This window comes from Oryzias latipes, chromosome 3 (genome assembly GCF_002234675.1).
Source record: "Oryzias latipes chromosome 3, ASM223467v1".
Taxonomy (NCBI): domain Eukaryota; kingdom Metazoa; phylum Chordata; class Actinopteri; order Beloniformes; family Adrianichthyidae; genus Oryzias; species Oryzias latipes.
This window is the reverse complement of record NC_019861.2, coordinates 18,779,706-18,800,178: the sequence shown is the minus strand read 5'-3', so window position 1 is coordinate 18,800,178 and position 20,473 is coordinate 18,779,706. Positions and strand designations below refer to the sequence as shown.

Here is a 20,473-nt window from a genome sequence, read left to right as displayed (position 1 = left end):
AGTCATCAGCCTTACAGAATCCTTTCTTCAGAGCGATTCCCTGGATGGCTGTAACTACATGTCCTGTCAGGCAGCGTACATCTTTGCTGTCTTCTACATGTATCTGAGTCGCAGCAGTCATTCATATGCCCTGAGCATGAGCTTTCTTTATCTGCCGAATCCCATTACCGACTTAGAGGGTTATTTTCACATTTCATCCTGCTTGAAAGTCAATTAAGATGACTATAAACCTTGAATGATTTTGTAATTAATGAAAGTTTAAGGGAGGGAAAAACAAGGAGAGTGCAAAAACAGAAAGAAACACAGAGAGGGGAGTGAAAGAGAGACAGACAGAGAAGAAGAGAAGTTAATGCCCAAAATAGAAACCAATTCCAGAGGAGAAATGGAAACATAGCCAGACTTAAAAGGAGAAGCGAGAAGTGAATGAGACAGACGAGTGACGGAAGAAACGATTAGTTAAGCTGATAATTAAGATTCAAACTCACAAACAAATATTTGTCAAAATTTGAAAAACTCTCGCACAATGCAGCATTGATTTGAGATAATACCAAATTAATTAAAATATAAGAAAAGGGGCAGATTATGATAGCACATCTTTAGAAAACCATGCAAAGGAAGAGACACAGAGCTGAAGAAAACACAAACAGCTTCACAGATGCTGGGCATTTAAAATGTAATGCAAGAAAACATCATTTTAATGATGTTTTCTTGCATTACATGAGATGAAAACTATTTGTAAGGGCTTTGTAGGCTGTTGTGAGGTGATCTCTGCAATGAGAGGAAGAATTTCCACGCATTTCTCAGATTTTCTGTCCAGTCAAAAGACAAGTGTCAAAGCAGAAGATGGCTATTTTTCTGTACTTTCAGTTAAACCAGAGCAAGGACACACACTATCATGAAGAGTTCAAGACAGAGCTTCAATAGAAGGGTGACTTCACATGTCAAACTGTTTTGTTGAACGTTTTCCACTTTTCCGAAGGAAATATGCTGTTTATTTAACAGGTTCTGTTTACAAAAAGACTATTTTAATTACTTGGTTCTTCGTCTGCAATACTAGTTTATGCAGTCACATTTCCTTTTACTTCACTGATCGGAAATTTTCCAAATGCTGGATTTATCAATGCACTCATACTTGATTGGAAGCAAAGCTAGCCAATGATCTGATTCTTCATTAACTGTTTGTCTTAACTCTGACAAACAAATACTTTTCAAAACCCTATATTTTTAACTCATCCCAGAGGCCAGTGGTTTGCTTCAAGCTTGTCTTTAACCACTAGTTAGTGTGACAGCAACACCATAGATTAATCTCTAAGTGTCACAACAACCCATTGATTTTAAAACAAAGAATAATTGCAGCTTTCAGTGGTACATATAACATTTTGCATTGGTATTTGTCTTTTTCTCTTTTGTGGTAAATCTGCTTCTTTACACTTAAAGGTGGACAACGATATGAATAAAAAAAGCTTTAATGGTTCCTACATTTCATTGCTTCCTGAGTTTAAGGCCATCACTTTGACACATTAAAAATTTGCTCCCAGTTTTACAAGTAAACCTAATAAATTGTCATGATCAATCAACACAGATACAGTAAAAACACATTGGTAATAAATAGTTGTTAGAAAAATATGTAAGTAATGGCCAGCATTTTTGTTTGTTTTCACAAATCCTGATGCTTTACAGTTCTCGACTTTTTGTGCTTTTTATGTAAACAGTGAATTTGCATTTCAAAGTAAAATAAATAAATAAAATGTCTGAAAAAAAATGCAGGCAGTTATGTTACTGAAAGCCTTGATTTGAGCAATTCTGAAAGGATTTTCTGCAAAAGAATATAAGAACTTTCAGATAGATTGGGCTTTACAAAGTTACTGTCCATATGTGTTGAAAATCTCCAAAGTTTAGTTGGACACCCCCATAAAGCTTTTTGGATAGCATAAAACAGACATGCAAGTGGAGAAACAACATTTCTTCGACATTTTGCGCTAAGCCTCTTCCAACTGTAGGTGGCGGACATGTGATCTGATATCAGATAGTGACAGTCCAGTGTGAACATCATATGCTAAACGCACGTTCATCACATGCCCGGTGTGAACATAACTTAAAAAAGAGACCGTTTCTGCGTGACGCAACTCAAAAACCTTTAACAGAGCATCAAATAACACCACAGTAAACTATAGTTATCTTTTTTTTTTTCTAACATCCTCTTTTATTTTCCTTTACAGACCTAATTTTGTTCTCTTTATACATTTACACAAGCAGAGAATTATGGCTTAAATTGAAATATGTTCATCCATGTTGCAGGAAAATGTTTTGTTGGTATCTTTGGCCTAATAAAACTTTGTTGCTACTGTTTATGCTCCGGTGGTTCAGACTGAAATGGGATATAACTTCAGATGAATAAACATTCATCTTTTAAAGGTCTGAGCATCTTGTGTGAACTAAGTGAATTGCAGACTCCAGAATAACATAATAATACCTTTGACATCTGCTGCTTGTAGGGTGATATTATTTATGAGTCTGAAGGTTGTTTATACTAGAAAGGCTACTTGTTTTCAGTCCATTCTGTTGTTTTTACTAGCAATGCATCCGAATATTCTTTTATTTTTTAAAGTGCATGCAAGACATCCATGAATGATACTTAGACAAACTCACTTCTGTGATATCCACACCATGCTGCTGTTGTGCCCATGGTAGCCCCTCATGCGTTTCCCCAAGTCACCAAGATCAACTCACTTGCCAAACCGCAGGCCTCCGGCATGCATGTGGCTCTGGACCGTCTGCCAGCGCCCTGCCTTGCTGCCACCAGACACCATGCTTCGAACGCTGTCACTGCGACTTGGCCCTGCTCCTGTACCGGAGCAAGCACCACCCCCGCTGTCACTGGCCCCCGGCGAGGGTCCAGCACCACCCTGACCACCCTTATCCACTGCCCCACTGGGTGGAAAAGGGCGGTGGGAGTCACAGACAAAATCACACGGACGAACGGGAAGAAGGATTTTGAGAAGATGTAGAAAAAGAGGGATAAACGAGACAGACGCACAAACGTAGAACCGGAAAGCAGAGGTTGTGTTAGTCAGATCTGTTAGCTAAACCAGTGATTAACACATTGCATGTGAAATTAAGTGACTTTAAATAAAAATCAAAGCTCTACTCATGGCTTTTAAACCCTGTGAACAAGAAAGTAATAACTTTTTTTTGTTTAATAAAAATCTATCTAGCCTAGGCTGGGTGTAAACGATACTTTTGCCATGGCAGCTACAGTCATCTCCAATCTACCTTAAATCAAAATAAATCAGTTTGCTTCAGTTCACACAAACACAGGAGACTGGAATTATCAAGTTTCTGGCTCTCAGAAGTAAGCAGCAAAAATGACTAATGACGAAGATGCATCATCTTCAGGCTTTAAAAGACCAAGGCACAAGTAGTGAGACTCAGCACTGGTCTCTATAGCTTCAACACACATAATGTCTTTCATATCTCAAGCAGTTATTGCCTGCAAGTGAAGCAGGCAAATAAATGCAAAAAAAAAAAAAAAATCATTATTGTGTTCCTCAAAGTCACTACGGCTCACCTGGACACCCTTGTGGCCACAGAAACGAGAACAAACAGGATGCCGACTTCCGCGCACAATGTGGGGACGCCACACAACACAGAGCAGTACAACAGGACAACTTGACAAACATTTTAACATATTTATAAAAAATAAAATATATTTATAACAATTAATTTACTTACAACACAGCAACATGTGTACATTGCCTTCTGGCATTCGTCTTTCCTGACATTTTCTTTTCGCAGCTAAACATTTATGAATTGAATTAATTGTAGACATCATGCAGACTTGCTTACTAAGCCCTGATTCAACAGGGGTGTAGTCATTTCTGTGCTATTGTTGAAAGGTCTACTCATCTTAGTCACAGGTAGTACATGCATCAAACTGCTTTGGCTCCAAAATTACTTTAATTTAGCATCTACTTGAAAGTAAAAATCATCTATCCTTTCATTTTTATAGCCCACCAAATCCCTTTTGGGCTTTTTACAGGGTCACCTGGAGAGGTTGCCAGTCTGTCGCAGAGTGACACAATCACACATGCACACCTAGGGACGATTTAGACTAAAGTGGCCAATTAATGTATGAAGCATGTTTTGGGACTGTGGGAGGACGCCAGTGTACCCGGAGAAAACCCACACAACCTAGCAAGAATGTAAACTACGGCCTTCTTGCTGTGATGAAAGAATGCTAATCACTGCGCCACCGTGCTGCCCCGAAAGCAAAAAGATAAGTGATTTTTTTTGTTCGCCAGAAATAAATTCAGGAATCAAGAGGTTAAACTTCTGACTAGACTTATTTAGTTAGGAGTGTCATTTTTCTACTCACACTGTTCCTTCAGCTTTACCATCCACAAATCAATGGAAAGATGGGATTGTCAGTGCTTACATTACCAGGATGTGACTTTTGATGGAAAACAAGCCTTGTGTTTTAAATGCTTCATCTATTCAAAATTGAAAATCTCACAGCTGTCATTAGTGTTGTTGTTTTGCTAAAGTTTTGTCATTGTGAGCAAGTGTGCATTGAGCAAAACACCAATAAAGTACAAGCTTTGAGGAAAAAAAGGTGGAAAACATTTTAGGATCAGATTGGAAAGAAACTGGGAGACCAAACTGCATCCTTATCTACCTTTTTAAGACAAACGTTGAGCCATTTTAGCCTAAAAGGTGAGAACACTAACTTCCTAACTTTTGACTTCCACAAGTTTTTTCTTTTTTCATTTTTTAGGTTTTGTTTTGACCTGTTTTTACATGATATAAAATTCTCAAACAAGACATCTTTGAAATCTTGCAAAACAATTATCAGAACATTTCAGAGACCAGATGATCTGCTCTCACATACAGCAGAAGTCAGATCGTTAGTAGCCTTATAAATGCCACGCAAAACTGAAACACTGTTGTCAAAAATATAATGAGCAGTCGAATAAAAACTGTGATCACCGCCACTCACTGAATTTAGCATATTTTCATCTCCACTGCACAGAAAAAGTAATTGATCACCTGGTGACTCCAAAAGAGCTGAGTGAGTAGTAATTAAAGAGAATAGGAACAAAGAGGTTTACTCGATGCCTCAGTGATCGTGCAAAATGCATCTAAATGATGGAGCAGAGATTGATATGAAGCAGGCATTTTAGTATCAATTTAACATTCGGTTGCTCTGTTGCACACCTAGGATAGCATTTCTTTTCAAACAGCGCTGAGGAGGAGAGCTGTCAGAGTGTCTCTTAGAGCTCTATGAGAAGAGAAGACAAACACAAAACATGGACAGGTTGAAAGTGTGATATGACAAAAACAAAGACTACATACTGGCAGACAGAAAAACATAATTTAATGTGAAACGACATTGTTGTTGGATTATTTGGTATAAGATATACATTTGGAGTTAATGAAAATATAGTAAAAAATGTAGAACTATAACAGCTGTTAATAAGGAACTGAAGACACCAGTTGTTTTTTTTCCCTACTTCCCTTTTAAACCTGTTAATTTTGAGGGGGAATTAGCCTTGAACAATGACCTGTTCAGGGTACATCCTTACACATCATTACATCATTACACAACAAATGAATGGAGCTTTGAACAATGTTTAACTTTTTTTAAACACCTTGTTTAACCAGGTCAGGATTTAGCCTTACTCAATATGGAGCTCAATATTATCCAGATATTCTTAACTGTTTTATTAAGTCTTTGGTTTGGTTTAGTACCAGATTTTTTTTAAATCATGTCTAAATCATTCAGATGCTTTTGACTGTTTTCAAATGTGCTTGACTTTTCTAGTATTTACCCTGGTATTTAAAGCATTTTAACTATTTTAACATTTTAACTTAAAATGTGGTTGCATGTTGGTCCAGAACTATTCACTACAGACAACTTTGAATTAGTTTTTTTATATGCATTTGCACTGCTAGAATTTAGCTTTCACCTAGCTGTGGTCAATGAGCTTTGTTTTTCCTTTTATCTATTTTATTTATTATTTGATTTTGCTAACTCTGCCTTTGGAGGCATTATAGCCACATTGATGGACTTATTAGGTTTGAAAAAAAAAAAAAGAAACAAAGAAAACACAACCCACTATAAAATAGCACTGATAACATTTTTTAACACCAAAACATATATACATATATATGTAGTGAGATAAAACAAACTGTCTATTAGCATAAAGGTTAAAAAAGCTAATAAAAAAACTGTGAAGTCAGTTAGGGCTCATGCTTTGTTGACTTTATAATGCTGTTTTTATCTCTTGTACGTCTTTATCTGTATTTACATATAATTTTATTCAAATGCATATATGAGACTGATGAAGTGGAATCCCTCTAGGTAAAGTTACTTCTGAAGTTTTCAGACTTTATTGTTTATATAGTTTTGCACTGTGTACATAAGTTAATTACATGTCGGGTCTCAAACAACTGTTTTATTTTTGCCACAGAGTCTGTGTTATTTTTTGGAATCCTTCTGTTAAAATGTTATACATAAATTATATTATTGCACTGATAATAACTGCTAATAGTGTTGCTCATCCATCCTTCTTTGGTTCCAAAAGGAAAATAAGCGCACTTGCCCTAATGTCAAGATGTTCATTAAAATGAAAAACTACTGGGAAACATTTTTAAAAAAGTCAACGAGAGTCAAGCTCTGCAGTGCATTCAGTGCCTTAGATTTCCAGATTAAGTCAAGTTTTTTACAATTTCCTGAGAAGTAGATTTAAATGATTGGTGTTGAGGGGCTACATTTTTAAACATGTTCATTCAAAACATTGAAATTTCTCAGGACTGTGGGTCTCCATGGTAACACAACACAGGCTACAGGTGAGAGGTAATAAAGGTCTCCTGAGGTTAGGAGCGCTGAAAACCATTACATTGTCAAGATTTTTTTCTGCAGAGAGAACATAATGCTTCCATTTATTGTTCCTTGTACGAAATAATCAAATTAAAAAGCCTCTTTGGACTTGTGTTAGAATTCTCAGGAACTGTTTTCTTATTTCTTAAAAATGTACAAACTAGAATATTTGATTAGGCTTTTTCTGGAAGACAAAACCTGCATCTTCTCAGCGAAAACCCATTATGGGTAAAATGTAACAGCAGTTGTCAAAACAGCAACAATAGGTAATGGATCTACACATCTTTATTAGGTGCTGCATGGCAAGCAGTGCATATTAAACACCACCAGAATGTGGACATGCAGAAACATGAGGACTGGCAAGACTGAGAAGAGACTTCAGTAAAAGATGTGTCTAAACTGAGGATTTTCCGCTCCACATTAGACTTTTAATGTGACCTTATAACTAGAGAAAGAGATATTGATTGACCTTTCCATTTGATTTGAACGATTTCTGAGTGATTTGCAACACACAAACATCAAAACAGGTGGTGGGAAAAACTATTCACTGCTCTGTAAGCAATTTCCTAGTCATTTGTCTTATATAAACAAGCCCTACATCCTGCTACTCAAATTTGAAGCCAACCGGGAAATTCCAAAATGTTGCAGTTATTCAAATGACCACTAGGGGCTGGTTTCACAACAGAGCACCTTGCCATTGACTCCTACCTTAAAGAAATTCAAAAATAAATATATGGAAATTACTCTGCCTATAGTAGTTATGCAATCAGTGATGTATAACAATATATTCAGTTTATTTCATTCCACCCAATGATATTTGCAAGGTTGTAGATGTTTTGATTTCACTACAGCTCATAGTTGTACACAATTAAAGGCATTTCAGTGTTGATCTGTGGTGAACCCCCATGGGTTGACTTAACAAAATTCTTATTTCACCTTGTTCCTCCTAACTGCCCAATATTGGAATGTTGTAGAGTTTGGCAGAGTAAACTCCAGTCAATATGGCTACACCACTTCAGGCTTCATTTTCGCCCCTCAGAGCCTATTAGTGATTTCAGAGCCGATCACAGAGGTGTCAAAGTCCAGGCCTCGGGGGCTGGCCTCCTGCTGGTTTTCCAGAAATCCTGCATTGTCAGCTGCTGTTTACCTGGATCAGGTGTGTTTAGCCAATAAGGAATGGCAAGTTGGTTGGAAAACATGTTGGATACCAGCCCTCGATGCCTGGATTCTGACACCCCCGGTCTATCAGTGCACTTTTTTAGCTTGAAAGTCTTAAGCAGACGTGGCCATTCAAATAAACTGCTCATACAGAGACATCCACGATCAAGACTTACTTTGGTGTTAGACGAGGATCTCCATAGGGAGCGTAGGGAGACATGTTTAAGAGAAACTCTTTGGGTGGATAGGAGCTCCACCTCTGCTGCACATTGCTGCTGTCATTGTTATTCCAAAAATCTCTGTCTAGATCACTGCAGACGGAAAAAGAGAAGGGAATGGGGAAAAAAACGGTTAAATAAAACTAGCTTTAGACAAAAAAACACAATGTATAAGAGAAGGTCAGTCAAAAGTTTGAGTAAGAAAGTAAAATTTTAATTAAATCAGACCTAATTTAGTAGTAATGCTAGCAGGCTAACATTCCTGTCTGAATTAAATATATTGCACAATATTACTTGATAGCACAAAAGAGGTTGTGCACTTTTAAAGAAAAGTGTGGCACTGATAAAGAAAAACAGAGAAGGTACATCCGTAAAAATAAAGACCAGATTATTGAGCAAATAGACTCTTTGTGGAATTGAAATGAATGATACTTTGGCCATCCAAAACTCCCTTTATTAATGCTAAAATAAAACAAAGATTTCATATGCTGCATTTAAAAAATATGGAAGACTCATTTTTTCCTCAATTTTGATAATTGTAAAAACTAACAATCTTTACTAAGACAAAAAAGTATATATATCTTCATATTTTGCTATTTGAGACATTACCCTCTTTGAAAAACAAGAAGCATTTTCATATAACTTCATCTTGGAGGAATAATTCAGAATGGACATTGCACAGGGAGCTTTCAGCACTACATTTGCAATCAAAAAGACTTGTTAAAATGTGATAGTATCACCACATCCTATATAATTTGCATGCAACTACATCTACTCCCTCCAAGACACTTACTTGATGGCTTTATTTTCCCCTCTGCCTCTCACAGAATCTGGAGAGCCAGTAGCTTCCACCCCTGGCTTATTCCTCATGCCCTGCAAAGACAAAAGAGAGAGAAGAGAAACAAGGGGACAGAAGAAACTTTAGAAGCAACGTTTCAAAAAAGCTGCATCTTTGCTGCTGGAGTGTTTGTTAGACATGCTTCAAAGGAGCATCAGGTTCCATCACAAAGATTGATTTGGTTTGATGCCAACATAACAGCTGGCTGCTGAGGATCTAACAAAACAAAGGGTTGCTGTACTACAATGTGATGCAAATAAAAAGAACTCATGCTTGAATATGCAAACAACATAACAGACATTGTAGATACACATAAAACGTATTAAAATAAGCCGTGTGAATGCATTAACTAAAAAAAAGTAAAATTTAATAGCTATCATTATATGGTTTAATGCACATTGTGCAGTTCTGTCTGTTCTTTGGAGCTAAAACAGTGTTTTGATAGTAGAAAAATAGCTTACTTTCTAATTAGCATGCCAGCAAAGTAGCAATTATTTGAATTAATCATTTTTCAGAATTAATGAACATAAGTAATATGCACTTAATGACGGACACCACCTAATCATGTACCACACGTTATTTTCAGTGCCTCGGTGTTGATCAGAAAAGAAAATGTAAAGTTGGGGTACCATGCAGATGGGTCATCATGGGGCCAGTACTTGCACCTTACTAACAACTAAAATTACCTGTATGGCATAAGTGTAAGCAACTTACATTCACCTAGCAAATAATCAAAAATACACTTACCACACTCATGACAATCATGTGTTCCATTTTCAAAAGTTACCCTTAAGCTGGCCGAACAAGCCTCAAGGAGACTACATGACACACCTTAAGATGTGTTCTCTCCTCTCCATGACCCTCCACGGGCCCGGACAACCTAAAAACCTGCAGCACCCGCATCCATACAGGTTAACCCCCTGTAAGTGTGCATGTGACTAAGACTTTAATGGACTTCAATTCTTTTAAGGGAGATGACACTCAGTGTCATCTGAGTGAAAGACATTTTGCGCAATAATGTGAAAGGCAGTTTGCGCAGGCTTTTGTGCAGGACAAAGAATTAATTAAAAGCATACATGCCTTTATAAGTTTGTTCAATTGAACACGATCCAAAACTGCTGTTAAAAAGCAACCAGCTACCAAATCGGGTGAGCTGAACAAATAAAAGGCAAAAGTACTAAAAAGTGCAAGGTAAACATTTGGAACCTAATCTTCATAATACTAAAAATAACTGTAGAATTCAAACAAAGTTAACATGGCAGCAGGTAAAGCAGAATATCTTAACATGACATCCATCATGTAGTGGTAACTTCTCCTTCATGTTTCATCATGGGACTGGGTTAGACATTCACAATATAGACACAATCTCAAGCTGCTAACAGAGAGGATTATATTATTATGCCAATAATAACATTTTCAATTTAACACAAGAAAGTACCTCAATGGGCTCAAAACTCGTAGGAAAATTCAGTTACATTACCATATGGTGCTGTTATTAATTATCTGCCTCATTAACTTGAAGTTTTAATTATCCACCATGACACTTCTTGCTAATGTTTTACTGTAAAGGAATACTCCACAAGGCATGAACCCATTATGCTTGAGCTTGTAAGCTGGTAATCAGACACTGCCATACAGTAAGCTAAAGTTCTAAAGTATCACACATTTGCTTGTGTTGTCCTTTCTAGATAAATTTGTGATACAAAGACAAAAAAAACATTAACCCTAAAGGACCATTATAAAAAAAAATAATAATAAAAAATTACCTCTTTAGAAAACTCTTCTTTAGAGTCAAATCAAGATGTTGAGTCATAAACCGAAGATGACGTTGCCATAGCAATGTGCCTCCATTGAGGTGGTTTTTTTTCGGTTTTTGTGGAAAACAACATGGCTGCTATCCCACAGAGATGAATGCCCAGCAGCTCCATACTCAATGGAAAAATCAACATCATATATATTATTCAAATCAGCTCAGAAGGTTGTCAAGTAATTTAGAGTGACAACTGACAGCAGTCATTTAAAGGGCTGATAACATTCCTGCAGTTTTTCTGTCACACACTGCATTTGTTAACACTCACAGCTTTAGCAAGAGTATTTAATGTGTCCTTTTAAAAAAACAACAACATGGATTTGATAAATAACTCCAGGTTTTCTTATTGTCTGACTTATGTGTTTGACAGGATTTAACAATTTCTTATACAGATGAGTGTAACTCACCTTAAAGATGAGCTTAACCCTGAATGAATATTAAAAAAAAGCTGCTTTTTTAATAGCCTAATGTTTAGGTTTATAAGCAAATCCCTACTATTGCACATTCCAATCATCACGATCTGTGCAGTTTCCTGAAGATTAAACACAAAAAAGGGTGGGAGTCTGATGTCAAGATTCAAAAAAACCTGTTTGTTTAATTATTTATCTGTGAAAAGTGTGTTTCTTAGATTTTCGGGTATATATATATATATATATATATATATATATATATATATATATATATATATATATATATATATATATATATATATATATATATATATATATATATATATATATATACATATAGGCAATAGGCAATTATACACACACGAGGTCACAGAAATATTTAAACAAAGTGTGAAATATATGGTATGCAATTTTTAAATATAGTATATGGAGGCTTTAAGCGAAATCTAAAAGTGTACCACATGAAGAGTTATTAATGCAGCTTCATGCATATTTAAAGGCTGTCTGGGAAAGCAAGTAACAGATGCTTTGAGATGTAGTTGGAGAGGATTAATAGCTCCCTGGTTTGTTATGTTTTAAGTGACATAAGGACACTTGTTCACTCAGAGTAAACCCTAATTGTAGCTCCAACCAAAATCTTCATTTGTCTATTTTTGACCTATTTTCTTATGACAAGAGCAAAAAAAAAAAAAGTAAAATTTAAAAAAGGTAGAAATTTTTGATTAGCTTTTAAAAATTATTTTTAGACGTTTGTCCAGTGTCCAGCAGATAGTATTCTATTGTGTCCATCTTTAATTCCTCTTCAGTCTACTATTTATCATGCCACACCTCTTATTCCCGCATAAATGATTTCAATGGAGAGCCTGGGGGCTTGAATTTTACCTACATCCACTAGCCTGTAAAGGGACCGAGATGGATGGACTTCAAACAATCAAAAATAAACTATCAAGTGCAGCTCATCTATCATTCACCAGAATCATAAAATCTTCAAGTGGCTGGTGAGGAAAGGTGAAGGGAGCACAACACGGTGAGAGTGTAGGAGGATGTGAGAAACAGAAGGGCTGATCGGGAGAAACAGGAGCAACTGAGAGGCGCACAGAGTGGAAGGGGAAGTGAGAAGCACAAAGAAACAGGATAGAAGGCTTGAGAGAGAATGTGGAATTATTAAGCCGAGCAGAGGATGATAGAGATGCCACAGGAGATGAAATGCACAGACAATGACGCCTCTTTCAAAACGGCGTGGCCCTCCAAAGTGGTGCTATCGTTGTCTTTGTCACAAATCTGGATGTTAAACACCAGCCAGCAGGATCTTCCTCTCCTCTCTGAATGTGTGCCTCTTTGCGCCAGTCTGCTTTACATCCCCTTGAGCTTTAATATAAACTCTCACCTCCCTGCAGAGTCAAACTATTTGACAACAGTAAAGTGACGTGGTCAGATGAACACAAGAACACAAAGTTCTATGGTTTCAAAATATTCAGAATGTGTACGCGTTCTAAATTAAATTATTTTTAAGATTTATGAACTCGTGAAATCAATGTTCTGTTATGAATTCTCTCTTTCAGTTACTCTTTTGGATCAAAGGTAGCTTCATTACCTTGAGCTTGTTTAGCGAGCAAAAAATAAAGTGAACAGGACTCCTATTGTTTTGTATTATAAATTTCAAATGGAAAAGCTCTTGTCACTTTCATCTATTTGAGACACTGAGAAAATAGAAAGTCTTATTGTCAACACTCCTCTCTTTACCTTCTGGCTTGGTCAGTGGTAGATCAGATCAGCTGGATTGTTCATGATAATCAATTTGGCTGCGTGGGCAAAGCGCCAGAGGTGAGATGCTACACTCCTTCTCACTGAAACTGTCTGTTGCACTTCAGGGATAATCACGTTTGCTGCAAAAGGTTTATGGCATTGTATGAGCTCATAAGGTCCAAGCTTAAAAATAAATAAATATAAACATAAATGACTAGTATTTGTCTGAATAATTGGTTTGTACAGGTTAAACAAACATCTGCAGTTTGGGGAAAAATTGAAAAAAATAAGAATAGATTTTTTTTAGACTAGTTAAAATCTTATTATCATAATATAAAGCAAAGCAAAGAAATACTAGCAAATACACACAAAGTTTCTATTCTAAATAGAGTAAAAACCCAATGTTCTCTTTTTTTTCATAGGTTTTCTGTTAACAGGCTTTCCAGCCATTGCAGTTGTTTAATTAAAGAAAACTTTCATTCCTTATGTTTCTACATCTTAGGACAAACATTCAAATCACCCTTAATGTTCCAAGTAAAAATGTTTATAACTTGAATAACTTGCACTCTAGTAAAAATATGAAAACATTATTTGTATTCGCAAGACCATGTTAGAAAAAGGTAACAGAGCTAAAATGGTTAAAGACTTATTTTTCCTGATTACTTTAAAAAGAAAAGTAGAATTGTAGATTATAATCCAAACTAACAACAGGAAGAATAAAAGGAAAGAAAACATAAAAAGTGATTTTACTTTTGTGCCTTATTGTCAATGGTAACTTATTATTTAGCATGAACATTTTCCATCTAAACGTGATTAACTTTTGCGTGCGTACATTTTGCGAACATCTGTGCTACAGCCACCATTCAGACAGAGGCAGACAGCAGAGGTGAACATCAGAGAGGTAAGTGGAGGAAAGCAGGACAGAATGTAGGAAAGCAGATAAAAATGTATATGAGGAATTAAAATCACTTCATTTTGCCTGTGGCAGAATGATACTCATTAACATATGAATCACTAGAGTGTTGCTGGAGGCTGGAAGTAAACAGCCACGATGCACAAAGCTCTTTGCACACATAGCTACGTTTGCAGAGGGCACTAATGTTTTCTGTCATGACCAAACACACAGCCTCCCACTTCTCACCACAAGTACACAGTCTACATTCAATTCAAGGTCGATGTGTCACTGTTGTAAGCAGAAGAATTCAGATTCATTGCTATTAGTATAGAAGTATAGAAACACATTGGGGAAAACATATTTATGTAAAAAGGTGTGTTGAATGTTTAAATATGAGGTGGAACACTTAAGCAGTACTGGCAGTAATCTTATTTGCAAAAAAAAGGACTCCATGTATCCTAATCGTTTTGGAGCACATGCTTTATTTTGGAGACTTAACAGTTTAACGCCACTTCTTAGTGACGCATCAATGCCAAGACTTTTGCTCTGAAATGTGTAAAGCAGTAACTTACCAGTTTACGCTGACACCAGGTGCAGACGCCACATAGAGCTACCAGCCAAATGGTACATATTACGAATGCAACAGACAGCAGGAAAACACTGAGAGACTCTGAGCCTGAGGAGAAGAGACAGAGGCACAAAAGAAAGACACAGAGACCAGGGTATTAGTGCATTTAATGCTTAACATCTTGTCCAAGCTTTTGCATTTCACCTTGTAGGTGCACTAATACCGGTAATTCTGTTTGGAAGAGACAAAAAAGACACACCGGGGAAGGTTCTCCTGTAGTTTTATTTAGGAAGGATTAACTCTTTCTTTTTTTTCTTTTCCTTTTTATCTTTGTTATCTAGAATGTTTCATCAGAAAACACAAAACAAAGTTGAAGAAATGTGGGGAAAACAGGAAAAAGACAATAACAGCCTCTTGCCTATGTTTGCTTGATGTATCAGTGGGAGATGTGCATATGTCAGGAGGAAATGATATCATTAGGCTAGAAGCCATGCAATTACCAAACTCTGTTTTTCACTTTCTCAGCTTTAAGATCCATTAAAAACTTTGCTCCTCTTTTGACACAATCATTTTTCACTTTATCTTTGTTTTTTTTTGCAAACACGAGTCTGGTCCTGTTTTCTCTAAAACACAGTGTGAAATCTGACTGTTCTCTTTCCCCCCCTTGGTGCCAGTAGCCATTCATGGAGAACCGAATTTCCTATGAGTCTTTTTCTTTTCCTAAAGCATAAGTTGAGTTCAAGTGAACCCACTTTGAAAACAGTTTACACCAACACATACAGGACAAATGACAGCACAACTGAAAAAATCTACAGCAGCTGATAATACTGTCCTGCTGGAGGACACATGTTCTGGAATAAAGTATAAGTCCTTTGAAAGCTTTTAGAAGTGTCAGACTTCCCGCTTGGAGTGTGAAGTCTGACCATTTTATGCTCAGCGGGGTGTTTTGAACAGGGCTACTTTATGATTGTTAGGCGTTTCATTCACACTTCAAATAGATTTCAGAAGATCTTGTCTGCTTGGTATGTAGAAAAGTCAGATAACCTCCTAACCATGCAAGCATAAAGTGACAAGACTGACACAAACTGATGGCCGTGCATTGAACTTCCATTCTTCTGATTTTCACTTTCATTTTCAACTCGTTAATAGAATCAGTCAGTATTTGTTTGAGATAAGAAGAGAGAAAAGCCAGCTCAGCTTCCACCATGACATGTTTATGATAAATATTTTAGAAGTTTCTATTATTGTAAAAAAAAGTGACAGGACATGATTTTTTTATACTACAAAAAATCTCAGGCCCAACATTTAGTTTACAAATAAGAAAGTCTGAAAAAAGTGAAACCCTTTAAAAGCAATTCTACAAGTGAAGCTTTTAGGCCAGAGAAAATCCCACACATCAACCAACAGAAGGATGGTTTACAATGCTTATCTATACAGTGTTTATCTATGACAAAACATTTAACAAAAGTAGTAAGTATATCAACAAGGTTTGCCATCTCTTTCTTTTCTTTCTTTTTTGCACAATTTTTTCCTAATTATTATAGTTAGCAAATGTATTCTGGAGCTATTTTTATTTATTTCCTTGTTTTGAACAGATACATACACTATACACTTCCTGTTGGTAAAAGCACCAACTCAGGCTATGTCCAAATTCCTTCCTTACTCTCTAACTGCTAAAAAAACTGTAAAGCGTGGGACTAACACCCTGCTCACTTTTTTTAATGGTAAATGTGATTTATTAACATAAAAACCTTATAAATATGAACATTTTACCAAAACTATTTATCAATCCACTATGTTCTGATGTTGAAAACGTTTTTCACATGAAAAAAATTGTTCAAATGCAATGCATTGTGGTCTATATTCGCCAACCTGGTGAGCATCGATGCATGTCTTTACCCGATCTGTATGCAGAACTTTACCAGTTTCACCGCAAGACCCCACGCATGAACCATACGTCACTTCCTTTCTTCACCGATCTGACAAATGACAGAAGACATCACAATTCCAATTGTTCCTATCGACACACACTAGCATGAACACACTTGAATGTCACTAAATTAAACCACACACACACACACAAACAAAATTTGTAATGATTCGCATACATTTTTCATTAGAGCTTTTTTGTTTGGTCAGAAGATGGTGGGATCCTCCTACAATGGAGAGTAAACCGCAGTTAAACAAAACGAAAGAAAACATTTGCACATGCACGATACAAATTTCAAGAGATACTTATTATTTTTAACACCTTAGTTACTACCACGTAACAAACCTTTTTGGATCATCACTAACATTTTTTTTGGCTGAAGTGACATATGGTTTGCGCATGTGGTGAAGCCAATAGAGTTCTGCATACAGATGACAGTGCCCACTAGTTTTCGCTGAGACTTTTGGGAAATATCTAGGGGTACTATATCTTGAAAACAAAATGGCACTATATTCCTCTATGTAGTGAGTATGCAGGAATTCGGACACAACCTCTGGCTTCTAACCTGAAGCTAATTTGGAAACAGAAGCAGCTAAGAAAGCAGTTCATCAAGTCATCATTGGAAACAAAATGAAAATATTTCCACACAAAAAAACAAAACATAAAAATCATAAATTTAAAGTGTTTCTTTACATTTAAATTGGTTTTGACCCCTTGCCTTCAGTTTATGTTCATGGCTCTAGAGGAATTTTGTATGTACCTCCTATTATATTATAAATTTGACCTTAAAGCAGCTTTTTAATACTTTTGTCAATAGATAATTTATCAAATAATTTTATTGACAAACAACCTTCGATATCCAGTTCTACAACGACTTCTTGGGGTGCGTTCCAACAATCGTCCGGCTTTCTTGGTCCGGTCCAGTGATGACATCACAATAACTATGGAGCTGAAAAATTGGCGTAACTCAGCTCAACAACAAAAACAATAAGCCACATGAACACATGTTTTGTTCATCTCATTCAGAATCATTTGTTCTGCTGCAAAAACACAACTGCTCTGTTGATAATCCTCCATCAAAGCTGCTTTTCTTCTTATTCACATCAGGACTCATGTTACTCCACTTTTATGGGATGTTGGCAGAAGCAGCTGAGAAGCCATTAAGCATAATTAAATCTCTGTGGTCATGTTAGCAGTGTCATTGAAAGGACATTTTAAAAGGACATGTATTCTGGTCTTAAGGTTGCTCACTTAAAAGATTAGCTTGTTAGAGAAAGATTTTGCACTTGTGTGCCCCCACATACATTTAATAAAAGAAATAGAGAAATGTCAATTGGTTAAACTCACTGAGTCATATACTAATGCACAGATTATGCTCTAGCTATTATAGTTTTCACTCTTGAAATGTAGAGTAGGACTAAATTGTCCTGCCAGATGGAAAATGTGACATCCATAAAACAATAAGAGAAGCCATAATTTATAGGTTTTCTTTTTTTTGGCTTTTGGTTCATTTCAGCATTTCTCTGTGATAGATATGGTAGCTCACATATTACTCAAACTGAGCAGTAGTTGAGATAGCCCTCAGCCAAATCCTGAACAAATAGGAATTCAGCTTTTATCTGTGAGTTTATTCACCTGCTTTAAGACTGTACTTAGAGCAAGAGTTTATGATCAATTACAACCATATGTCAAGATCCAAAGACAGTCTTAAAGGATCTCATAACTGTTGACTCATCCTCAGTGCTCCCTCTAAATCAAATCCTGTTAAGTATGAACTTCATTTCACACCAAGGTGTTATTGTTGTAATGTGGGCAATTAAAAACTACCACTTAATTTTTGTTCATCTCCGATCAAGTCTTACAGCTTTCTCCTCATTTAACACATGCTCTACAGAGGCTCTATCATCAGACCATTCTTCTCCACTCATCTTGTGATTTTTTCATTCTTAGAGTAAGTTTATTTATGTACAAAAATGTCTACATTTTGCTTTTTTATTCTACAGTATGCCTTTTCAAGATCTTCACTGTATACTCTAAGAATCCTTCAGTCTTCTGAATCTTTTGGCTCATGTTTACAGTGGAGGGTTGTGATGTGGTTGAGTCTTCTTACTTGTGTTATATAAAACACGCACACACACACACACGCGCACACACACACATCCTGCTTGCAATCTTTATGATGTGAGTTAGCATCACTCTGGAACCACATCCATGCAGAGAAGAATCCAAACCCTAAGAAATCCACTATCCGCAGATAGCCTGCTTGCAGAGAGAGCATTAGATTATGGACCACTAGATGCATTACCATGAACTAATGATTGTTGAGAAACAACAGTGAGAAGATCTGTTGCAGGCCAATGGACACTAAGCAAAACAAGCTGACAAAATGACTTCAAATTTAAGACAAAAAAAAGAACATTTAGAGTTAAATAAGCAAAACAAACAAAAAAAAAAAACTGACGACTAAAACATAAATTATATTTAACCATGAAGCAGTGAGCAGCTTGAAGTTAATAATTGAAAAATAATCCTTGCAGGTATTTCATACATTTTGCTTTTCTAGGTGAGCACATGCAGGACCAAAAAGTACCATCTACAAACAGAGCAAGTATAAATATGTAGCTAAAATACACGACTTTGTTTAGGACATGAAGCTTTACTTGCAGTTTTTCTAAATAAGCATGCAAAGGCATATAACAAAAATAAGTCCTTCTGAGCCACAGAGGGTAAAAGTCCTCCCTGTGCTTGTCTAATCAGAGTTTGTAACATCCAAAACGGCATCCAAAACTGGAGCATTTGTGAAAAAACACATGAATAATAGCAAAACATGTCAGCTTTAAATTGAGATATTCAGCTCTACATGAGATCTCCTTAAAATCATGTTAACTCAATGAAAACAAATACAATGAAAGCAGGAAAAGGGCAGAGGATACCCAGGAATCAAGAGCGGATTAGGGGAAGCAGGATGTTATAAGGTAATGTAGCAACCATTGACTGTGTTTCCTCTGCTGAACAGTTTCTTTAAATCATATAAAATAGACAGTATATTTAATACATTCTAAATATAGTTTACCGCTAATTTACAAAAGCACAGTTTAATAAAAATGTAACTAGAACAAGGAAGTAGAGTTAAACAAATCGTGGTTAAATTGAGCGACAGAATGTGCAATAAAATGTGTGATATGTGCAACACCTCTATAGCATCTAGCATGGGAGAGCCTCTACTGACTCCCTTTTTTCCCTAAATACGATTGGAATTAGTGTGTAAATGTTCCTTTTTTCTGGACTGTTTTGGGAATGGGGAGGGGGGGGGGCATGTCTATTAAACTTTAACAATTTAGTGTGTGTGTTTTTTTTTTTTGTGATTGCATCATTTACTATTTTAAAAAATGGAAGCTTCACACGGCGGATATTGTCTTGATGTAGCGATGCAATTTCAGTTAGATGTAGGTTCAAGAAATGTGAATTATCTTGATATAAAACCCCCACTGTGCTGTTTGCCATCCCACAGTGGACCTCCCATGGCTGCAAGAGTAAACAGAGACTGACTGGAGCACAAGCCCAGCATCTTCTTGCTCTGTATTTTGTGTCATACACACATAATGAAAGAAAAATCGGATTATTAATCACAAAAAATATCATCCCTCTTCTTCTAACCTGGAATATTCCTGGTTTCTGCATCCATGACCTAGTTTCCATTCACGTTATCATACAGTTTGCAACACCAGATTACAAGAGTACATTTGAAAAATTGACTTCATAAACGGCTTCTGCTGCTCTGTGTTTCCTGTGATTAATGCAGCTATCATGTTGTGTTTGCTGAGTTTCTTACAGCTAAATGATCTTGGAACTGCTGTTTTGGTCATGACACTTGTTACAAAGGATGAACAATGGGAATGATTAATGCAAGAATGTTTAGAAAAACATAATGAGGTGTTAAATGCCAGCCTAACATGGCATCAAAACTCAACCACTTAATGAGCCTTTTGAGCAAATTGAGGCAAAGGTAATTATTATGAA

At 36.3% G+C, this 20,473-nt stretch overlaps 1 protein-coding gene across 4 annotated transcripts in view; it reads right to left on the bottom strand.

Moving 5' to 3' along the window:
- The window catches only part of LOC101166118 (synaptotagmin-7), a 100,185-nt gene that overhangs the window by 46,060 nt on the left and 33,652 nt on the right, over window positions 1-20,473 (bottom strand). For 2 of the 4 annotated variants that reach the window (XM_020713656.2, XM_020713661.2), the window contains exons 2-5: window positions 14,528-14,631; window positions 9,050-9,129; window positions 8,215-8,349; window positions 2,731-2,931 (exon numbers count right to left, since the gene is read on the bottom strand). In XM_020713656.2, the coding sequence (XP_020569315.1) occupies window positions 2,731-2,931; window positions 8,215-8,349; window positions 9,050-9,129; window positions 14,528-14,631 (520 nt within the window). Of the gene's footprint in view, window positions 1-2,730; window positions 2,932-8,214; window positions 8,350-9,049; window positions 9,130-10,860; window positions 10,952-14,527; window positions 14,632-20,473 lie in introns of those variants that run through there. The other 2 variants (XM_020713664.2, XM_011489545.3) reach the window with 2 other exon arrangements.